Below are 22,821 nucleotides of genomic sequence, written 5' to 3'. Positions count from 1 at the left end.
AATAAAAAATGTTGGGATATTCTAGATTGTGTCTTATCAAAATGAGAAGCCCATGGCATGTAAGTGTTCTGCTGTATGTATCCAAACTTGAAGGATGGGCACGGGGTATACTTAAGTATGCAAGAAGCCAGTTTATCTCCTCTATGGTAACTGTATGTTTAAGAAAATAAATATACACAGTTGTTGGTAAGATAAAAATCAGAATTAATTTTCAGTGATTAATGAATTTTTAATTTTAATTTTCTTTATAGGTGTTTAAACTGACAGTGACATGAGGTTTGGGGAGGAGAAAGGGTAAAGGTTCTTAAATGACTTTTAAGAGAGACAGTCTTATTTAGGTTCAAAATTTTGATTCTGCTATTGTGGCAGATGATCTGAGGGTTTACAATACTGCATCTGATACTGTAACATCCTGTCAGATACAGCAGTGACAAAATATTTTTAGGAAGCACTTAAAGAAACAAGGACTTTTTTTGTGTGTGTGGTTGTTTTGTTTTGTTCTTCCTTCTTCTTAATAATATGTTAGATGAGTGGGGTTAGATGACTCTTACAACAGCTGTATCAGAGCATGGAAACCATGGAAGCAGAGGGAGAGAACACAAAACTTTGTGAAGAAGGTTTGGTGGGTTTGTGTTTAGCAGGTACGTGGACCTTGAAAGCTTGCTTCTGGTCCTGAGCTGTTTTTTTTTGGTCTTCTACAAGCCTAACTTACCTAAAAATTGCTGAAAGGATTTCTCTTTTTTTTCTTAAAAGGACTTTCCTGCTTATCTTTTGCATTAGGTATTTGTGTCTGCTGTCTTTCAGGAACCCTCTTTTGCATAAATTTGGAATAAAATACTGCATTGTAATATCAAGCAAGTAAAGTCTTGAGTCTGGATATTCCTGACTGTCATGCTATTTCATCTTACTGATTACCTTTCTTCTTATTTTTTTTTTTTTTTTTTTTCCCAAATCCACACAATATTATTTCTCTTACTCTGGCAAAGCCAGCTCCTGCTTGGCTGCCTGACCTCCTCCTCAGCCTGCATTCTGACTTCTGGAGGGGCTTGCTCTGCTACCATTCTGTAGAATGTGAAGAAAGCATCCCAGTGAAGAAGTTCTTTGTTCAGAGTGCTGCTGGTGCCTTCCTGTACCCTTCACATATAAGAAGTCATATTTTCCGCCCCTCAATCCTTTTATGCAATCCATCTATTTGTAGCTGGATCCAGAGTTGCATTGACCTAATAAGTGAGTATGTTGGCTCATCTGAAGGAAATCTTGCTGTTGTGCAGGGAGAAGGGGAAAAGCAGCCACTGCTACATGCACGTAGTGTGTTTCAGACTGAGCAAGAGCATCTTTTGGTCTTGCTGCACATTTGGCCTCTTTGTGTTGGTCCAAGATAGGTGTGTCAGTTTTCACATGGCTGGGAGAGAACTCCTGTTGGGTACGTAGAAGGTTACCAAGATACGGTAGACTGATTACTATATTTCATTAACTAGGGAGTATTGCCAGCCTAAAGAAATGAGTTCGTATATCTTAATTTCCCTCTGATGAAAGCTTTATGCCATGTATTGAAGGTCATTAGATCATGAACTTTGTTTAACTAATAGTGAAAATAAATTCCACAACTAGTTCTCCATTAATAATGTTTAAACAGGTGAATCAAAGGAGTGTTAGCTTGAATGACCTAATTGGTCCTATTTGGTTTAGTGTGATGAGGGAGGAGGAGTGAGAAATCCAGATGGAAAGCACTGAAGACAGGAGTGACTTCATCAATTTGTACCTTGAATTATGCCCAGAGGCAATAGTGGCCTACATTGTGAAGATGTTGGAATTATCATCAATTTCTTGTGGAGGGGAAAAAAACCCAAACCAAACCCCATAACGTAAGAGCAACCCACCCCTTCACCCCCCCCCCCCCCACTAGAACTCTGAGTTCAGGTTTCTGTAATTAGAATTGTTTACCAGACCCACATTGTGCAATCTCTGAGCGTACAACATGTGTACACTTTACTGCTACTTCACTGTAAGTGTGCGGTATGAACCTTTCTTTTAATATACTACAATTCCTAACTGTGTAACTATACACTTCCACTTCTGCAGTTAGGGTAGAACTTAACCTGTAAATCAACAGCAGAATTTTGAAAACTGAGTTCATGAAATGCTGTTGTTTTAATGCTCTCCTGGAATACAGTTTGAAATTAAAAATATTTTTCAAAATGACATAGTTTGACAGAATGACATCCGAAGCGGGATGAAGGACTGACTTAATGTTCTACCAGGAGTCTCCTATCAATAGCACTCTTGGAATTGAATCTTTTCATGTCATAGGCATTGTAATATTATAAACAACTAAATTCTGAAATTCCGATTTGAGTCTAATCTGAAAACAAGCATTTGTAAACCTTGACGTATTAGTGTGGCCTAAGAGTGTGTTCAGATGGCAAATCATCACAGATAATGTAATTTTCTACTTAGACTCTAGCAAAATCCCTTGCGGTGTAACTGCTCACAATAAACTTGCAGAAGTATATATGACTAGCTTGCTTCTAGATGAAGTATGAGCTATGCTGTGTGTGTAGTTCAGGGTTTAAAAGGTAAAATGCCATTTTTATTCTTATCACCCATGGGGTATTTTTCAATGAGAATGGAACCAACACACCTTGGCATCACTCAGCAGTGCAAGGGAGTAATCTTGACACCACCAAAACCCAGCAGCTATGTTTTCATGATGAAGAGTCTGAGTCTGTGTGTTGTACGTTTTATTCACGCAGATGTGCCCGCTGGCCTTTAAGTTACCACATCTGAATGGCACCAGTAGCTTGGCAGACTTTAAGAATTTATTGTCAATCATGATCCAATCTCTACAATGGCAAATTTTTCTTTCTCTTTATTCGACACTCATGATGCTAGAAAACTTTTTTTTTTTTTTTTTTTTTTTTTTTTTATAAAATGAGAAGCAATACATAAGATTAAATCATCCAGTTAGGGGATTTCACATGAATAGTCATTCATCAATCTTGGCGTTGCTTAGGAGTTAGAGTCCAGTTAATTTATGCTGCAATGGGAGAGTTTGAACTCATCTTCCCGTTTTGTAAATTACTACTGCCTCATTACTTTGGTGTTGTACTTAGGCATATTTATTGAATTTTCATTTAAAGCATTTCATTGCTCATGTTAAATTTGTCTAGACTGATGTTACTAGTGGATCTAATAGCAGGGAATAATTTGAAGGAATTTGCTGAGGAAAAAGATAACTACCAATTTCAGCAGCTGTACTTGACTGTGAATGCTACTTTAGTACATAACTGTTCTTTCTTCCCCAGGAAAGGTTTTGCTTAGGTTCTCAAACAACTGAGTAGAAAACCAATGTATTTTCTTACTAAAAAAGCCTGTGTATTTTATATATGTATATAACTTTATAGTTCTCAGAATATTATCAACTTTTGCAGTAACTTGCAGTAGCTCAGGAGTATAAGCATTGCATTTCAAAAATACTTGTAAATGATCTACCTGCTAATGTAGCTAGATAACACCCTTTTAATTAAGTATAAAACTGTAGAGTTGCTAGATCACTAAATAATCTTTCTTAACAGCAACTGTTGAGTAGAAAGGATGGGAGACAGAGGAGGAGGAAGGTTATTCCTGAACATTTATTTTTTTCTTAAAAGAATAAACTTGAAAGGCTTGCTTTATGTATTTCATACTTTTTTCACATCTTGTGAATTGATAACTTGGCATTCTCTGATTAAGTCAGATCATTGCAGTGAAACCTGTTTACATCCAGAAATCTTTACAACTTCTTTAAGGTACTGTTCACTACATGGAAAATCTCTACATTATATTACTAAATCATTTAAACTTTTATTAAATTCAGACATTTCCTTTGTTGGGTGAAGGTTTGTAAGTCTTCCCTCTGTTTCCAAAGGAGGTGGAATGGCTGTAAGTCCTCAAATGAATAATGCTGAAATTACAAGAATTTTCATTGCTAACTTCATTGAGATCAGGCTTTTACCTGTGGCATATACTGGCACAAATGTTTGATATCTAAGAATATTCTTTATTTGTAATGTCAGATATATGGCTTTATGTGTTACATTTGTGCTTTGTAAATGTTGTAGTAGTAGTGAGTGGCTGTTGATACTATTGCTTAGAAAAGATCTGTGATACATTATTCTGAAATATTTCATATTTAGAATTCAATATATTAATATTTCATATAGTTTTATTTTTTCTTCTTTTCATGTAATGCCTTTCTTCAGTTTGTCTCGTGCTGAAAGAAGGCTTAGATAAGCCTTTCCTTTAAGGCTTTCCTTCTATGAAACAGTTTCTCTGTTTCTGGTGCAAGGTGCCTGTAGAGGATGTTCCTGTGGTTATAACAAACAGAACCATTTTGTATGTAACCTTGTCTTGCACAAATGACTCAGTCATGAGAGAGTGTAAACTTATTTTCAGAAGTACAGCAAATGAGAACTGGGGATATTTGGTAAATATTTTGTAATCTTTTTAGTTTCATAAACCTATTTTGACCTTCTTTAAGACTTGATCACAGGCCTCTTTTTGTATTTTAGACATATTTCACAGTTCAACAAATCTCTTGGTATTCTCTTTGTGTTAATGAAAAAAAGCTAGAAATGTTGTGTTGGTTTGGACCTAAGTGGTTTCCGGTACCTTACAAAACCACAGTCATCTTAGTCGCCTCTAGATTCACTCCTTAACAGCATGCTTCAGATATAAATGACTTGTACTATTACAGATCTCTCTTATTGCTGAGGAGGTATAGAATGAGTAAGTTAATTTTGCTGGTTACTGTTCATAGAAAAACACTCGAAAGACTGAACCCAAAATTCAGAACAAGCCTGCACATGACCAAACAGCTAGACTTATCTTTCCCAATAACTATATGGTTTTATATACTCAGTTCAACTAGTGATTTTTTTTTTTCTTTGTTAAGGTTGCAGTTCCACTTTTAATACTTGCTCTCCATAGCTTTAATAGGAACTTAGTAAAAGTCATGCTGGTTTTTAGAATTGCTTGCATGTTCTAGAATAGTTATGCTTCTGTCCAATAAATTTTAGAACCGTTTTAATCTTATTCCAAGATTTTGTACCTTTGATGAACTAAAATACTGTCTAAAATCTATATGACAGATAATACTAATGTTGAAATTGTTGAGTTTGACAAAACAAGTTCAGCTCATTTCCTGGGAGAAGGAAATCTCTGGAAGATCTTCTGTCAGTAACAGAAATGAAAACTGAAGTTTTGGAGCTGGAACCAATGTGTTCCCTCTTTATACTGTGTGTTCATTTGTCTTTAGTATCAAAAACTATTAACTTGGCTTTTTTTTCATTTCTCCCCATCTCCAGGGAGGCAATAATGCAGGGCATACAGTTGTTGTGGATTCAGTAGAGTATGACTTTCATCTTCTGCCAAGTGGGATCATCAATCCAAAAGTCACTGCATTCATTGGTAAGTGGTACATCTTTAAAAAATAGACAATACTGTAGTTATGGACTTCAGACGTATTAAAATAACAAAATATATCTGAAGACATACAGGATCAGGATTTTTCTTCCTCAAATTCTCATAGGCCTGAACTGTTCTGCTATCTTAATATTGTCTTAACTCAATAGTTAAGTTTGGATTACGGAGGTTTCTTTTATTGTCTTGGATGGTTCATCTCTGTTCTTATCTGTCCTATCAATGCAAACAGCTAGTTGCCCAGCATATCTTTGTTCTCCCATTCCCTCTTATTTTCTCTAGCAATTATTTCTCTTATTCTCAGATTTCTTCCTCTGTTTTAATCTTCATCTCTGTGAAGTAACTACCAGTATCTTTTGAAACATAGCCTTTTCCTCCCTTTTCCATTGAATTGTGAAAGGAATGCTAACTCAAAAAGAATTCTCTATTACATAGTTCTTACCAAGAAGTCCTTTCAGAAGAGTACATTAGAAGGTTTAGTGCAGTAGCAGTACTATGTGATGTCAAGATCTATGATCTGTTTGCTTCCTGAAAGGGGATTTAGATTGTCCTGTCCGTTGTCTCTGCAAGCCTACTTACCTGCCTCCCTCTTTTGGAATCCTGTTTCCAATCCTACGTGTTTCTTTTCTTGGGATTGCTTGTATGACTGACCTACTTAATAATGCTGTGTAGCCCTTGAAATTTCCTTCTGAAAGTGAAGGTAAATATAAAACATGTCTACACGGCATTATAACTATGCATGTGCTTGTGTACAGTTTCACAAATCAGGTGAGTCTCTGGGTCGCTAAAGGCTATGACCTGTTGACACTTCTATCCTGTTTTTTTAATACCCATAACTCCTATCCCTTACAAAGTGTACTTCTCCAAATCAGGACTCTATCGAAGTGGTCTTCCTATCATTCTTGCATATCTCATTGCTTTGAGCCTGCAGGGCTTGCCTCTCAGCTTGTACATGTGCTAGAAGAGTAAGTGGTCATTGACAATTTGCTAAACAGAGTAGCAACTAAAGAGTCTCTGTCAACTAAAGAGTCTCTGTCAACTAAAGAGTCTCTGTCGCTAGTTACTTGATTCCTAAACAGCGCTTAATGAATTCTTGTGTCCAACTTGTGGTGACTGTATATTTGCAGTGAGCATTAACTCTTTGCTTGATGGGAATTGGTGGTTAATTGCCTCTTTTCAGCTGTTATATTGTGACTTGGTAGTGGGATCAACTTGCCCTGCCTAATACTTCCACAGAAATTTAGCCAATGGGCATGGAAATCTGCTGAAGGGGAGGTTGGGATGTTAACTGCTTCTAGTTTTGAGGACTGTGGCAGGTGATACTACGTGCATTCTCTTTTGATGTGTTACTGTATTGTTTATTTAAAGGGTTATTGCTTGAAAACTGTAAAAAAGGAAGCCCATTTGCCATGTTTTGTTTGGTTAACTCAGGGTTAAGTAGGAAAGACCCCATCCTTTCAAAATACAGTAGGCATGAGAGAGCTTTTTACAAATCCTCTTGTCTGTATCTGCTGTCTTGTGGTCTTGTCCTGAAGTTTGTTCTAGCTCCTTTTTGGTCTGCCTTGTGCTTAAAATTTCTTTTGGAAAAAAAAAAAATCTGGTTTAGGATTTCACTGGAAGGTCTTAATAATAAGTTCAAAAAAAAATACACAAAAGGGCAAGGGCAAAATGACTGGAGTATTATAATAGATTGTTACTATTGATTTAGGACTGTACCATGAAGGTTATAGTGAAGGAGTCTTTAAATGTTTTGTATTTTAGTGTCTAGAATGCTTTTACCTATGTGAAATTAGGTGACATGCAAATAGTTTCAAATGGCAGGTCTGTTGGTTCTTTAGCTAGATGCTATCTTACTAATAGCCCCGGATCTACTGATCTACTGAGTTTGGTATGACCTTAAGATGGTTCAGTTTTGCTATATGGAAATGTTCCTTCTTAGGCACTCAGTGATGCTGGTTAATTTTATGAGCTTTTTTCTGAGCAATGTGACAGCTGTAGGAAAGGGAGCTTGCTTTTGATAGAGCTTTTTCCTTTGTTATTTTTGCTAGTCTGTTAACAGTGCCAACTCTATATATGGAATATTCTGTGCCTATTTACAGCAGGAGAGTGCCTGAGGGGATGCAAGTGTTTATAATGATGATAGAAATGTGCTAAGCTTTTTAAAAACAACAGGGTTATTAAAATGAAGTACAAAGAGGGAAGTTAATTTTGGGTATGAAGAAGAGGAAGTTGCATTCCGGACTGTCCCATGATGCTGTTAGTGTCTGTCCTGATCTAAATTGAAAGTTTGTTGAGTTTATTAAAAAGATTCTATGCATACAGTTAGAAATGCATACTTTAGGTGTAAATCAGTCTTTCATAGAAGAATTCCTAAGAATAAAATTTGCAGTGTTTTGAAAGTTTAAAAAGTTAAATAAAATATTCATTGAAGACACTTAATGTTTTGTGTGCACTGTTTTGAATATTTTTGACATGCTCAAAATAATTAAACTTTTGTGATGGTTTTCTTCAGGAAATGGTGTGGTAATTCATTTGCCAGGACTCTTTGAAGAAGCTGAAAAAAACTTAAAGAAAGGAAAAGGTGAGAAAATGTTAAGATATAACTCTTTAAATAGTTCATGGGGCTGTCCTTAAAAGACTTAGATAGAGGATGCCTCTGTAAAGGTTACGTACAATGTGATTTTCCAGAATTCTATTTAGTTGCTAGTTTCTGACAGTATTCTTGCCGGAAGTTCCAGGGCCCTCATAGGAAGACAGACAAAAGGAGTCTGTACACTTTCAGAAGAGAACATGTTCTAAATAGGAATTATTTGCATACATTTTCTTTGCTTAAATCAGTGAATTTAAGAAGTGAAGCAACTTGTTAAAGTGTGTTACCTGTTCATAGTTGGTTTACTTCTTACAATATTAGTGTATAGTTTGCTGATACATGTAAATAAATGCTGTGGTAATCACTTCTTGATTCAGAAATCAACATTTCTGTATACTTTTTGTTATGTCTGTGGCCATGCTTGGCAGCAGTCTACTCTGTGAGGTAAATCAATGGTCTAGATCATTCAAAACCAAAAAGCTACTAATTGATTGCTGAAATTGAGGACCTAGTAGAATAGCTAGAATTCTTCCTCAGAATAAGCCTTTCTCAGCTCTGTAGACTGATGCCAAGTTTTAATTATTGAAACCTACTTTTTTTTTTTTTCCTCTGGAATGTGATTGAGCAATCTTAAATAGATTGACTGAAGACTAAACATGAAAAGTATTTGTCCTTTATACACCAGAAGACAAAAATTCTATACAAAACATAATTTGAGCTATTTTATTTTATCTTTTAAGGGCTAGAAGGCTGGGAAAAAAGACTAATAATTTCTGACAGGGCTCATATTGGTAAGTTCCTGTTTGTGGTTTGTTTTTCATTGATTTTTTTTTTTCTTTGTTAATCTTTGTTTTCTCTGATCTTGCCATAGCACTAAAACTGTGACAATTTTTAGCCATCTCTTTATGTAGGTATGTATGTTTCTTTGAATTAAGTCTCCATATGCTGCTTTGGTTTATTGAAGATCTTAGAGAAAAAAAAAATCATTCACCACTCAGGACCTTCTCAGGTTTATATTCCAGTTACTCTTTAATCCTTTTCCATAAACATAACCTAGTCAGGAAAGCAGGTTTGCTTTCGAAGCCAAAGACAGAGGTGCAAAGCAGTCAAAAAGTAGTTCAGAAGTTGTTTGAAGGGTTCATTTCCCCCTTTGATGTAAAAGGAGTGTTGTTTATAATCAGCTTTTCTGCTGGGAAACCACGTGACTGGGTGTAGCTTCCAAACTAATGGGCTCCCTACCAAGTAAATTGGCAGGTACCTCAGAAAGGAGACTTTATGGGAAGGACTCTAGGGATGGAGAAAATGGCTGCCCTCCTCACAGGGAGCTCATCAGTCAAGTGTTGATTCCAGCCAACGTTCCAGACAGCTCTGCAGTTCAGAGTCTGGAGTAAAATAGTATTTAGAGTCCAAAGCAGAGCTTCGGAGGCTCTTCCTGTATCACTCCTAGGACATCTTTATTACATAAATGCATCCTTTAAATTAGATCTGTAGATATTGTGAACTAATAGTTACATAACTGCAGGTATTAGGAAATAGGCTTATTGCTACTCCAGTCGTCATCTTCTGAAAATGCAAACTTTTTAGGTCTTTATCAGATAAAAGCTTATAACACCGGAAAAAAGGTTTTGTATTTGGTTTTGCTTTTTGGTTTTTTTTTGGATTTTTTTTTTTTTTAACCAATCTGGAATAGCCTAATGAATGAACATGTTATTTCAGAATAAATATTATTTTACTTTGGAGTAACTACTGAGTTTGAAATAGTTCAGTAACTGTTCCTAAATTGCTTAAATTCTTTGAGAGTAAAATCACTGTAGGTAAATTACTTGGAAACAACTAGATTATTAGAAAAACTGTTCTGCGATGATTATATTGCAGTGGCAATACTGTGAAGTTTTCATAGCTAAACAAGTACTGAGTAAAAAGGACCAGTTATTGACTGTCACTCATAATCATTCAACCTCTTAACATAAATGAATTTTCAGAATGTTTCTGTTTAGAAAGTTTTGATGGCAGTCTGGAGATCTGTTTCCATGATGAATAAGCCTTCTCAAAAGTGAAAATGAATATGCCTTCTTGAAAATAAATTGGTGATCTGTGAATGATTAACCTGTAACAAAAGATCAACCAAAAAATAAGTGCAAACCACTGGGGATAATCTAATCCTTTAAGTTATGGGGATGTGTGGAAATACACACAAAAATAAATTGGTAAGGCAAACAAGGAAAACCACTCTTGTTCTAGAGAGACTAGAGTAGTTCTTAAGTGAATCTGTTCCTTGCAAGTTTTCAGTCTTTCCTGTGTAATGTATAGATTAGTTGTTTAACTTTCCAGAGATAGTACTTAAGAAAAATAACCTGGTTTCTGTTAACATCTGAACTGCTGCACCACTGTTTGTATTTGACATGAGTCTTGTCAGATTATTTTTTTTTTTTGCTTTTATGGTAGACAAAAGAATTGGTGCAAGGAATACTTTGCATAATCTTTGTCATTAATAATATGTAATGCTTTAAAAAAAATAATTGGTGCTTGTGAATTATTTTCCATAATAGACCTTGGTGGGAGCTTTATTTCCAAATGTATTTTAATTGATGTTGTCTAAAACATAAAAATAAAATGGTTTAAGAAATCTTAATGAATGAGAATGTTTACTTAAAGTTCCCACCTTAAATTTCAGCAGTATGATTTTTTTTTTTTTACTATAACCCATTTTCCAGGATTTTTTTCAATTGCATTTTTTTATTATTCGTTGTCCATACATTCTTTTGGGCCACCAAAAAGCTGAAAAGGCTTAGTTATTCTGTGGGAGGTGTATCCACAGTCTGCAAGTATTCTACAAAATAAACACTTTAAAAAAAGTCTCTGGAAAATGTCAGAACTCTTCCCTGTGAAAAATCGTAACTTGTAATGAGAAAAAAACCTCTTGCCATGTTATTTGCCTTTCTTCGGTGTATATTTTGGTTTTTCACATTGATAAACAGGGCTCAAGTTGATTTGAAGAAAATCATTACTGATATGGTAATTTGTTTCACACAAATTTTCTACTTAAGTTATTTTTATTTTCTTAGTATTTGATTTTCACCAAGCTGCTGATGGCATCCAAGAACAACAGAGGCAAGAACAAGCAGGAAAGAAGTAAGTAGTTTTATTTTGTCAAACATAGGATGACTTAGTACAAATATATGACTTAATACATTGATTTTTCTGTGATTGTTTGTCATCAAGTTTAAAAAAAAAACATTAATTATCCTTGTAACTCTTCAATGTGGAGTATGCAGGGATTGTTTCTTATAATTTTGTCCTCCAGTGGCTAGCAAAATACTGTATTCTTAATGAGAGGGTTGTATCTTGATATTTTGCGTTATGGAAAAGTTCCTAGTTCCTAATTTGCTTTATAAAAAGAGTTCATGCTTCCTAATATTTTAGTTGTTTCCTGGAGATATTTATTTCTGTACAAATACATTTGTGTTTATGAAGATTGAAGGACCCTTTCGTCATCTCCAAATAACTGACTCATTTGGTATCTCACAATGCTTCATTGTCAGAAGTGCATGTAAATGTTTTCATTGTCTACTACATGCTGCTACTGACTCTGAATCTTTTGCAACTTGTAGAAACTAGCCACTGTGTTTCTAACTTGTGATTACCAAGTAGCTCACTAGTTCTCAGGGATGGGGAAAAAGCTAGCAAAATTAACTGTGACATGTCTACAGCTGGAAAGTAATGCAGTGCTGTAGACTTCTGAGATACCAGTAAACTTAATCTCTCTTCTTGGAAGTTTGTCTGTGGGTGAAAAATAATTCAGTCTTCCTTACTGAAACCTGTAAAAGGTATCATCTATGACAGTAACCTCTAAGAGAGTGTCTGATTTGGGCATATCTTGCTCCACACAGGTTGCTATTAAGTGATAACTTGTCTATTATTCTTATACTGGGTCATTTCCACACTTGACTGTGCTGTACCAGCTGTCTTGTTACCTGTTATTTTAGGAATTAAAAAGTAAAAAGCAAGAACAGACATATATATATGGAAGAATATACTTTTTTTGTTAATGAGACAGTATGTGTATATCAGCTATTCTTGAATGTTTATGGAGCACAAGCTAAAATTGCTATATGACAATATTTGCAATTAAAAACACTGTCAGTCACTCGGGTACTTGTGAGAAGGAACTTCTTTATTAGTTAGTGTTAAAGATTGCAAGGGAAATCCCAGTGAAGAAATAATCACTTTTCTCCAATTAATTTGTTCTAAAGAAACCCAGAAAAAAGCTATACTCAAAGCAAAAAAACTTGTCATGCTTAAAAATGTTGTATTTCTTCTTTCTGTGGGATTCTTGAAATTCTGCAACAATATTACAGTTTTCAAGCTTGTTAAAACTGCTGGATTGAAAGTACTAAGCTATCTATTTCCTTCTAAATCTGAAGGCTAAGTGACTGTAGTGGGGGAAGTACGTACTACTAGAGGCTGGCTAAGAACAAGCAGTCATAAACTGATTATCAAAAGACCTGTCTCCTGTTTGGGGGTGGGATGGGGAATTGAAATAGCCTGTTAGCATGTCTAACTGTAGATTTGACTGCATAGCATATTTGGTATTAAAATTCTTTTGTGCCTAATGCTTCAAAGTTGATCATTATAAATAGTGATTTTATTTTTTTTTATTTTGACTGAATGCTTTTATGTCTTCAAAGGTAGCTCAAAAAAAGTCACAAGTAAGGCTCATGTAGCTTCCTTTGCAGAAAGGTTATAGAAAAGGTAATCTAATGTAGTATATTATGCTTATACAGTTGTTTTAACTTCTCTAAATATAGTCTTCTGACAGCTTAACTATTTTATGAATTGGCATGTCATAATGAAACAGAATAAATGGAAACCAACTGCTCTTTAAGAAAATTCTCTATGGAGGGTATGAATTGAGGTGGAGGCTAGAGTCAGTTATTTGAGGCAGCGTCCTGGTCTGGTTAAGTGATACTGTGTGATGCAAAGTTGATTAGAATATCTTTCTGTTTGGACTGGAGGCGAACGTATAATTCCCTGAGGCTATTCAATATTGAGTCTAATTGGAAAACTTTTGTTTTCTCGAAGATTATTGTTTTGAAGCTACTCTAGACTACTAATGACCTAACTGAAATGAATTGTGTACTGATTATGTATTGTATTTCATTTCACTTACACATCCGTTGATACTCTTTAACATAAAGTTTAGATACAACCTGTACCTTCTATGTGAAATGGAGTCCCTCTTGAACTGAGTTATGGTACTTTCAAGGCAGTTTGAAGAAATCTGGGCCACTTTGCTTATGCAGAATTTATAGTTGAAGATACAGCTTTGTGTATCTGCTCAGGGTGAAAAAAAAAAACCCAAACCACTTAAAAATAAGTGCAAAACTAAGCTTAGCAATGTACAGCACACTTCTGAAAATGCTGCACACCTGTTTACTTCTGCTTAAAAAGTTACTTAATCTTTTGAGAGTGATGGGGAATAAGTTTGGTAACCTACCTGTGATGAGTACAGTTTGGCTCCATTTTGATAGCAATTTAGCAAGAGTGGCAGAAGACACTGTCTGAACCAGCTGTGTGAACAAAACTTCTCTGACAGTAAAGTCAGTGCAAGCAAGTTTTATTTTAGGGTGTCACTGACTTAAGCTGAAAAAGGCTTTTTAGTCAGAGCGGGTAGGTAAGGGTAAGAAGAAGAATCAAGGTTTTCAGAATCAGCTACAGTGGAAAAACTATTCCTGAACCCTTCCTAATGAAGCGTTTTGAGTATCATTGTCACTCTTAGATGTTCGGCAGTGTTTTTTGTTTTCTTGGCTCCAGCTGAGGCATTCAGAAAGAAATTAAGTATTTCTTACATACAAACTTGAAATCCATACTGTTTGTGCTGTTGCTTTATGGAGTTTCATGGTACTGAAGTAGTACAGTTTAGAGTACTGAAGGCTGTTTTCTTGGCATTCGGTTCTTTAAGTGTAAAAGTTGGGAATTGTGTACAAATAAATATGTTAAGCATTCACTAAAGTATGAAAAGTTACTGATTCAAGAACAGAAGTATGTAGAAGATTAACACGTGTATATCTGTAAACAGTGATTCTGAAACTTAAGGTGCGTACTAAAAGTGTCTCATGTTTTAAATGTTTAAAAAACCAAGGTTTTAGATGCTCGCAGTTAACAGCATTTCATTTTATGCTAAGGATATATTAGCTTTAAAGAAAAAACATCTTCATTTTCTATCAAGAATAACTCCTGTTGTTATCTTTTGAAAGTTTGGGAACTACCAAAAAAGGAATTGGTCCAGTATATTCTTCAAAAGCAGCTCGAAGTGGACTCAGAATGTGTGATCTTGTTACTGATTTTGATGAATTTTCTGAGAGGTAATTTCTGTTTTTTAATGCATACTTGTAAGCATAATTTTCAGTTTTTTATAGTACCCTGTGTAAGCAATTACATCTGATTGCTGTTATTTTTTAAATTAAAAATTTTAAAACATAAAAATAATTTTATTTACTATTTTATAAAATTACCTGTGTATCATTATTAAAATATTTTATTGTTTAAAATAGTTTAATCACCAAATAATTTCAGGTGTGTAACCAGTAAAACCTAAAGTTGGTGGGGGCATGAGGAGGAAAACAAACAAACAAAAAACCTCAGTGATGCATTTTTGCCTTCCAGGTTCAAAGTGTTAGCCAATCAGTACAAAGCGATATACCCTACCTTAGAAATAGATATTGAAGGGGAATTGAAAAAGCTCAAGGTAAGCCTGCTTCTGTCTGTTAAATGATATAATCACTGTGTGCAGTTACTGATATGTAAATCTCTTGGTGACTGATGCTTGTGCTTGTCTGAGGAGTTAAAACATAATACATATAAGGGGAAATTGGTATGTGTCAATTTTAAAGAGTCTGCTAGCATCTTTAAAGACACTTTTTACTTTGCTTTATGCAGCATTTCAAAACTTGGTTTCAATAGAAATATTGGAAACTTTAAGAAAAAGGCTCATAGGGGGAATTATTTTTGACTTCCACTTGCTCAAACATACTGGCTAGGAGAAAAAAAAACAGGATTATAGTTGGGGAAGGTATGGTTCATTTTAAAGCAGAATACTAACTCTTTGTGTCAAAAACTTAAGAATTGAAGTAAATTAATATTATTCTAAATAATAAGTCTTAAGGAAAAAAACCCACTGTCTAACAACATAGAAAAAATACAGGTTGATAGCAGCAGAACTAATGAAGCCTGATTGCCAGCAAACTAGTGTTGTAGTTAATTATGAATTCTGATTTGATGTTTTTCCTGCAATTGGGACAGTTGTGGACTAGTATTAATTCTCTTAATGCCTAATAGTGTGATTTTTTTTTTTTTTTTTTTTTGGTTGGTTGGTTTGGTTTAGTTTTTTCAAGAACTCGGGTGCACTGCAAAAAAAAAAACAACATCGGGTGTCTTACCCTTACCCAGCCTTTTTGTTCCTGCATTTTAAAGAAACTTAACTGTATGAGATTTTTATTTTTTTTTACGCCTTAGAAAACTTCAACCAAATTTGACAAATTGTTTAAAACTATTGTGGTATGTGAGGTCAGGGGAGGGCTTGCATGTTTAATTCTTTAAGAAAACCGGGCCAAAGAAATCATCCTTCTAGTATCTCTAGTTGCCACTAAACTCGATTTACTAGCTCTAGAATGGAGTATATGGGAGTTCTTAGCACTTCTGTCTGTCTTTAAATAGTACCTGTTACACGTGTTGAGTGGTAGTATTTTTATTAATATGTAGACTTAAAAGTCAGTTAGAGCTGAGTGTTTTATAATGCTTCATAGTTTAATTAACACACATTAGGATTATGGAATATCTGAAACTCACTGTTAGGGTGTAAACATAAGATGTATTTGTAGCTTGAGGAAAAAATACTTACATTTAGTGTTTGTTTTATGTTAATATGCTTGATTAAATTCTGATAGGCAAAGTGTTACATTTCAAGTGAAGTGAATCATTAGAATAAGAACTTCCATATGTTCTCGTGGGGAAAAAGGCTGCGTACCAAGTGTTAATCTGAACACTGCTGGCTTCTTACATCCAGCTACTCAGTGACATTCAGGCGCTTGACCCTTAATTCCAATAAATAAGTTTTTGCTTTTACTTACAAATGTACTTATATGTATATTTCAAATTAATGCTGCTTTACAATTGTGTGCATTTGTTGTCTTGAGATGGCCAGAAACTGAACTTCTCACATGCTAGTTTTGGGGGAGAAATTATCAACACTTGGAAATGAAATACCAAATACATTGAAGTATTGTGATTATACTTAAGCTTGAATATTTATAAAGCATTTCAAAAGTTTGGATTTTCCCCCCCCCCCTTTTATTCTTTCTTTCCTCCTGGGAAGAGCATAGATGTCTATTGTGTAAATCTGAGTCTAATATTCTTCTTTCCCTTGGTCACATATGATGGCATATGTAGCATTTCTTTGTTTGCTTTTTCTTTTCAAAAGAAGAGTGTTATGAAGGAGCAATAGCACTTGTACTCTGGCTGTCTAGATCAGAATGAAATTTCACTATACAATATTCTTTTGTATTATTCAGGGCTGCATGGAAAAAATAAAACCAATGGTAAGGGATGGTGTTTATTTCATGTATGAGGCTTTACATGGACCACCAAAGAAGATCTTAGTAGAAGGTGCAAATGCAGCACTGCTGGACATAGATTTTGGTAGGTATAACCTTTTTGAGACACATGTTGCTATATACTAAAGTTGTGAAAGAGGAATGCTAAATATAAACTCTTCCATGCTTTGCCATTCGTATGGCAGAAGTGTTTTGTATTTTGGAATAACAGTGCTCTCTCTGACTAGCAAATAATTAGAGGGGAGAAAAAAAAAGTTTTTAATTAAATTCTTTCAAAAAGCTTTATACTCTCCCAAGATTAATTGAATAACAGTAAAGATTGGGTGACTTCTCTTAAATAGAGTGGAGCTGTTACTTCAGTGTCTATAAATTTCATGTGAAAGAACTCAGTTGTATACATCTATGGAAAACACTAGAGAAGAAAGATGGAGAGCTTTGACAGGCAAAGTATATATGCAAAATACTTGCTGACTTTTGAAAAATCAGCTTGCATTTTTCTTAAACCCTTTTTATAACATTTAGTTTTAAAACATTTAGTTTTCCACTGTTTGATGATGTAAGATATTGGGAATCTGGATTGTTAATGAAGCAAGAGTAAAAAGATTATCCCAATCAATTTGCAATTATAAATGGTGCAGTTTTTCTTAAAATACTGTAATTTTGCTAATAAAATTAAAGGCTTCTTGATATAAACAGGGTTTTTTGTTGCTGTTGTTTTGGTTTTTTGTTGTTGTTTGGTGGGGTTTTTTTTGTGTTTTTTTTTTTTTTTTTAATGCGGTTATGTTTGTTATTATATTGTAAGGACGGATAAATTATTCTACGTCTGTATAGGCATAAGCAGCCTATATGATTGGCTCCTGCATTTTTGTCACATTTTTCTTCAGTCTCACTAGTCTTATAACTGCATTATTTTTATGTTGGAAAGGTGCTTAAGCCTGAAATTGAAGCCTGTAAGAACTACTGTCAAAGCAAATATAACATTGTCATGCACTCTGCTTTCAGCTGATAGGAGTTCTGCCACTGGGCATTTTCAAACATATGGAGTTTGAAAGCATCCTCTTTTAAGAGGAAGCTATGTCTAAGTTTAGTCACTATAAGTGTAAGCACCAAGTTTTCCCATGAAAATCTGAATGTTCCTTTTTTAACAAGTCAAAAAAGAGGAAAGAAGTGTTCAAATACACTTTCACAGGGAAATGTTTGATGCAAAACTGAGATATTTGCAGAAAACTCTAGGGGGGGTGTTTTTTGTAAGTAGTGAGGATTTTAGATTTCATATAAGTATAGGAAATGCAAACAGTCTGAAACTCAGAGTTGACTGTGGTCACTTAGATTTTTTTTTTTTTTTAATTATTTTTTTATTTTTTTCTCCTGCCTGTGCTGTGAGACCCACACACAGAGGGAATATCTGCTCTCCTTAAGTAGATACCATCAGTGGATTGGGCACTTGGGTGTGTCACAATCCTGTGCGTGTGAAAAGTCCTAGTCAAAATATTTGATTTGAGCATTCTGAATGAGGCTCTTTTCTGTGCCCTGGTGCACAGAAGTCGTAATATTGAAGTGAGTTTTATGAATGTCTGTCTGTTGGCAGCGAAGATGGTAAATCCCTAGCCTTGCAGTCCATCCTGTTTTTCTGGAGTGTGTAACGAAGCTTGCATATGTGTGTGTCTGAGGGTAGGGGCATAGATGTGGGGGTGTGTAGTTTTCTGTGTTTTTAAACACTGAGTGAGGATAAAACAAAGTCAACGTACCAGACTGGAAGCTGAAAGTGAGTAAGAATTTCTCATTGAATCTGTGATGTCCACCAGCAGTATTTACCTGTCGGTAAAGAAAAGCTCCACTACTGTGTTCTAAGAAAGATAGAGACTAATTAGTGCTTGCAAACTGCTTTTACATGTCACCTGTAAGCCTGTGTCTTTCTCTTGATAGGTTTAAGTAAACGAATCTAGAGATACCCGAAGCTAGTCTATAAAACCTCACTGAACAACCTCTGAAGGATTTTGACTTTTTAAAGTTGTCTGTATTGCTTTCAGTTCCTTTTATTTTGGCCGTTCTTCTCTTACCCATCTCTGATTCTTATACTAAAAGAAAAAAATCTGAAGCGTGAGTTAGAAGTTTTTTGCTTATACGTAGTTACTGTGTGGCTGAAACATTTGTTCACAATTCAAAATGACTAAGGACTGGCATGCTCTATTTCATCTTCCATAACTTTTTTTAAAAATGTGTAAACCTAAGGAGTTTGAGGTGTTTAACTCCATTCTCTTTGCTGTCCAGGCTGCTTTTTAAATGTGGGCTGAATATTTTTTAACTAGAGACAAACTCTCACCACTAATGAACTACACTATATTCCAGGAGTCTTTATTTTCTTTCTTTAATTTTATTTAATTGTGTAAATACGTTTTTTGATTTGATTATGTAAGCAAATTGTTCATTCCAAAATCCTACATTTCTTTGCAATTTCTTATCTTGATAATGTGCTGACCAGTTTGTAGAGCTTGTATTTTAATATTTTTCCCAAAATGAAAAATTATAAACTTGTCTTTTCTAACCTTTTAATACCATTTTCTTAAGAGTCTCCCTTCAGATTTTCCCGTTGTTCTGTTAGTGAGTGCATTTTCTATAAGATACCAAGGAATGTTTTTTCTGGTGTCTTATTTCAATTTTTGACTTGTATGATCATTCAGAATGGTTATGTAGTTAACTTTTGCCTCTATACCAGTTGATGTAAATGGCAAGATTTCTACCATTTTCAGTAAGGAAGGATCAGACAATTTATATACAAAGCTAAGAGCTCATTAATAAGAACTTGTTAAATATATTCTTGAGCACAAAATGCTCTTATTGTGTGTGTTGTTTTTGGGGTTTTTTTAGCATTGTAAAACCTAGGTAATTGCAATACAAGTACTAGTCCTCACCAGGTTAGGTTTTATTTAAAAAAACAACCAACCAAACACCACAAAAAATGTTTAAAACCACTGTTTTAATAATTAAAGCTTTTTTTTTTTTTTTTTTTTTAATAGGCACATACCCTTTTGTGACTTCATCAAACTGCACAGTTGGAGGTGTGTGTACAGGTCTGGGCATGCCACCGCAGAATGTTGGGGAAGTGTACGGAGTTGTGAAAGCATATACAACAAGAGTTGGAATCGGTGCCTTTCCTACGGAACAAAATAATGTGAGTATTATCAGCCCTAGATGTGACCTGTAACTGAGTGAAATGACTGGGTGTGTCTGTCTTCTATTAAATCAGTGTTACTGGTTAAATGGAAGTAGATGACCGTGTGTTTGGATGTCTCATTCTTCGGACTTGAAACTAAGCTTACAGGACTGCCAAATCTGATTGTCAGTTTCTCAGATCTTCATATGGAATAGAAGACTAGAGCAGGAACAAATTTTGAGAGATTTGCTCAAGTAGCATTCTCTTGAATTAGAAACAGCATTTTGTATTTCTCTTTTCGTCCCAGTGGGCAACTTTGAAAAACTGGGGGAAGAAATTTTAAGGTAATGTACAATATTGTAAAATGTTTTTAAGCATACACTTGCATCATGTATTACCAAAAAAAAAAAAAAAAAAAAAAAAAAAAAGGCTCATGTAATGGTGTTGCTTTTTGCTAGGAAATTGGAGAATTGCTGCAAATGAGAGGTAAAGAGTTCGGTGTTACCACTGGCAGAAAGAGAAGATGTGGCTGGCTGGACCTTGTGTTACTCCGCTATGCCTACATGATTAATGGATTTACTGCGTGAGTTGTTTTGACAGCTTTGCTGGCAATTTGACATAAAATCATGAAATGCTGCAAGTTACTATAAATTGTACATATACTAGTTAGTAACATTCAGACAGTTAGTATTGATTTGTTGATTGTTTTGATATTTTGATAAAATAACTGTCCTTCATTTTTCCTAGCATTAGATGTTTTTTATATTTGACATTTCCATACTTGTAAATTTTTCTTTCCCTTACTTGTAGCGCATCGTTATTTCTCATGTAAAACGATCCAGGAAGCTCTTACATATCTTAGTACTTGGTGCTTCAAGTTGCCCCAAGTCCTGCCGTCCCACCAAATCAAATCAAATGCATTACAAGGGCCTTAAAACCTGATGTGGTTTGTGGAGTTGTGTTTTGTTAGTTTGCTTTCAAAATAAGACAGATGGGAACCCATCAATATCAGCAGCAGTACGTGTAAATGTAGAAAATTTGGATGTGACTTTGATATTTTAATTAAAATGAAAAACAGGTATCTGAAAAAAGACTGGTATAAAATTTCTAGTAGATCAAGCTGTGTAAATACATGCTTTACTTAAATTTTCCTCGTTGTCTTGTCCTTTGTGTTTTTATTTAAAATAAGATGCAGCCAGGTATTTACAGAGCCAGTGTTGTTTTATTTTGTTGCCTTCACTGTAGGACAGGAACATTTGGCAGAGGACAGGAACAGACAGTGACAGGCATCATGCTATGAAGCCATCTCAAATGAATGGTCATAAAGTGTCTTGGCAGCATCCTGACCAATTAAAATTCTAACATTAAAGCTATAGACCAGTCTCTTTAATTGGAGAATACCTGTTCTTTGAATTTTACCATTTTGTTACAGCACTAGATCGAAGGAGTCAAGAAAAAGGCTGTTTATATGGTTTCTTTTGTTTGTTAGTTTTTTTTTTTTTTAAAAGTCACACAAGATAAATAGATTAGTGCCATATGAGCTGTTTTTCTAAGGAAAGACTATTGCAATGTGCAGGAATCAATTTTTCTTTTGGTATTTTTACAATGTAACAAAAGTTGAGAGTTGTTGAACTTGTTTAACCAGAGTAATGTTTGTTTATAGTTTGGCGCTTACCAAATTGGATATCCTAGATGTGTTTCCAGAAATCAAAGTTGGTGTTGCATACAAACTAGATGGTGAAATCATACCTCATTTTCCTGGTAAGACTGCTTGTTTAACAATTTTAGGTTTTGGTGAAATGTAATTTGATACTTAAATACATTTGATTTTTACTTGTAAAGTCTGACAGAAGTGTGTTATGTCTCAGCATCAAGCCATTAATTTCTTCCCAGATGCACCAGAAACACCCTGTAGCACACCTGTACCCACACCCTACAGACACCTGTATCAAATACTGTCATTTGTCTACTAGAAAGATGCAAAGTGCTGTATAAAGCTTCTTAAATGTAAATGTTGTTACTGCTTTATCCCTTTCCTTTAATAAAGCCTGTACCACCTTCAAGCTAAATTGAAAGCTACTAAGATAGTATACTATACTGCGTATAGTATACTCTAAACCCAGTATCTTATTCCCACTGCTGCCTTCATCCCCTCTTCTAGCAGGCCAAGTATTCATTTAAGCATGTGGTGGACTACACGAGAGAACTGATCCTGTTTGAAAAGCCAGGTTTTTCTCTCCCTGTGTTATTTTTCTAACAGTTCAGTTCCCTTTAATGGTTCACAGAGCAGCCAAAAACCCGTCACACCTATGCAATGGAAAAGAGGGAAAAGGGGTGGGGGAGGAAATGAACAATTAGTTTAGGTGAAAGCAAGACTATTTTCTAATGCAGGACCAACATACATCAGCTTAGCGTGATAGAAACTGTAGCTCCTGAGGAGGACAGTGGTCATTTTAGTGATCGTTTTTACCTGGAAAATGTATCTGCATGTTAAAATATTAAAATGTCACAAAACATTGTTTTCATGGATAGCACATAGTTTTCGGTTAGCTGTAGTAGAGATACTCCAGAAAAAGGGAGAGCACTAACCAGTACTAAAGATTGGGCTTTTTGATTTTTCTAATGTGCACATAGATGCCTCTTTTGCATTCTCATTGCTACCTCAGGGTTTGAGGCTGTTCACGGGTTACAATTTTTCATCTGATATCATCAGCAGAGAACTTTTTGTGTGCGAGGAGATCAACTGTAGTAATCAGATACAACTCACAGCAGGATTTATGTAGATGTAATTATGTATAAAGAAATAGATGATGATCTGCCAGTAGTCCTTGAAAATAGCACATATCTGTTAGGGAAATTCGTAAGGAATTAACAAAAAAAATCTTCTATTTCACTGTGTGCTTGGGGGATTTCTCTAATTGATTTGCCTTCCAGAATCTTCAAACAAAAGTGTCAGTTATAATCTGAATGCATACTGAATGACATGGCATGCACTTTTATTCAGG

At 34.9% G+C, this 22,821-nt stretch overlaps 1 protein-coding gene across 1 annotated transcript in view; it reads left to right on the top strand.

The window, feature by feature from the left end:
* The window catches only part of ADSS2 (adenylosuccinate synthase 2), a 40,232-nt gene that overhangs the window by 11,671 nt on the left and 5,740 nt on the right, over positions 1-22,821 (top strand). The window contains exons 2-11 of the mRNA XM_042796026.1: positions 5,346-5,448; positions 7,973-8,041; positions 8,791-8,841; positions 11,116-11,182; positions 14,308-14,415; positions 14,717-14,798; positions 16,621-16,747; positions 19,680-19,834; positions 20,275-20,399; positions 21,480-21,577. Coding sequence (XP_042651960.1) covers positions 5,346-5,448; positions 7,973-8,041; positions 8,791-8,841; positions 11,116-11,182; positions 14,308-14,415; positions 14,717-14,798; positions 16,621-16,747; positions 19,680-19,834; positions 20,275-20,399; positions 21,480-21,577 — 985 coding nt within the window. The remainder of the gene's footprint in view (positions 1-5,345; positions 5,449-7,972; positions 8,042-8,790; positions 8,842-11,115; positions 11,183-14,307; positions 14,416-14,716; positions 14,799-16,620; positions 16,748-19,679; positions 19,835-20,274; positions 20,400-21,479; positions 21,578-22,821) is intronic.

The sequence above is a fragment of the Tyto alba genome, unplaced genomic scaffold (genome assembly GCF_018691265.1).
Source record: "Tyto alba isolate M040663 unplaced genomic scaffold, T.alba_DEE_v4.0 Super-Scaffold_22, whole genome shotgun sequence".
Taxonomy (NCBI): domain Eukaryota; kingdom Metazoa; phylum Chordata; class Aves; order Strigiformes; family Tytonidae; genus Tyto; species Tyto alba.
This window is presented reverse-complemented; position numbering and strand designations above follow the sequence as displayed.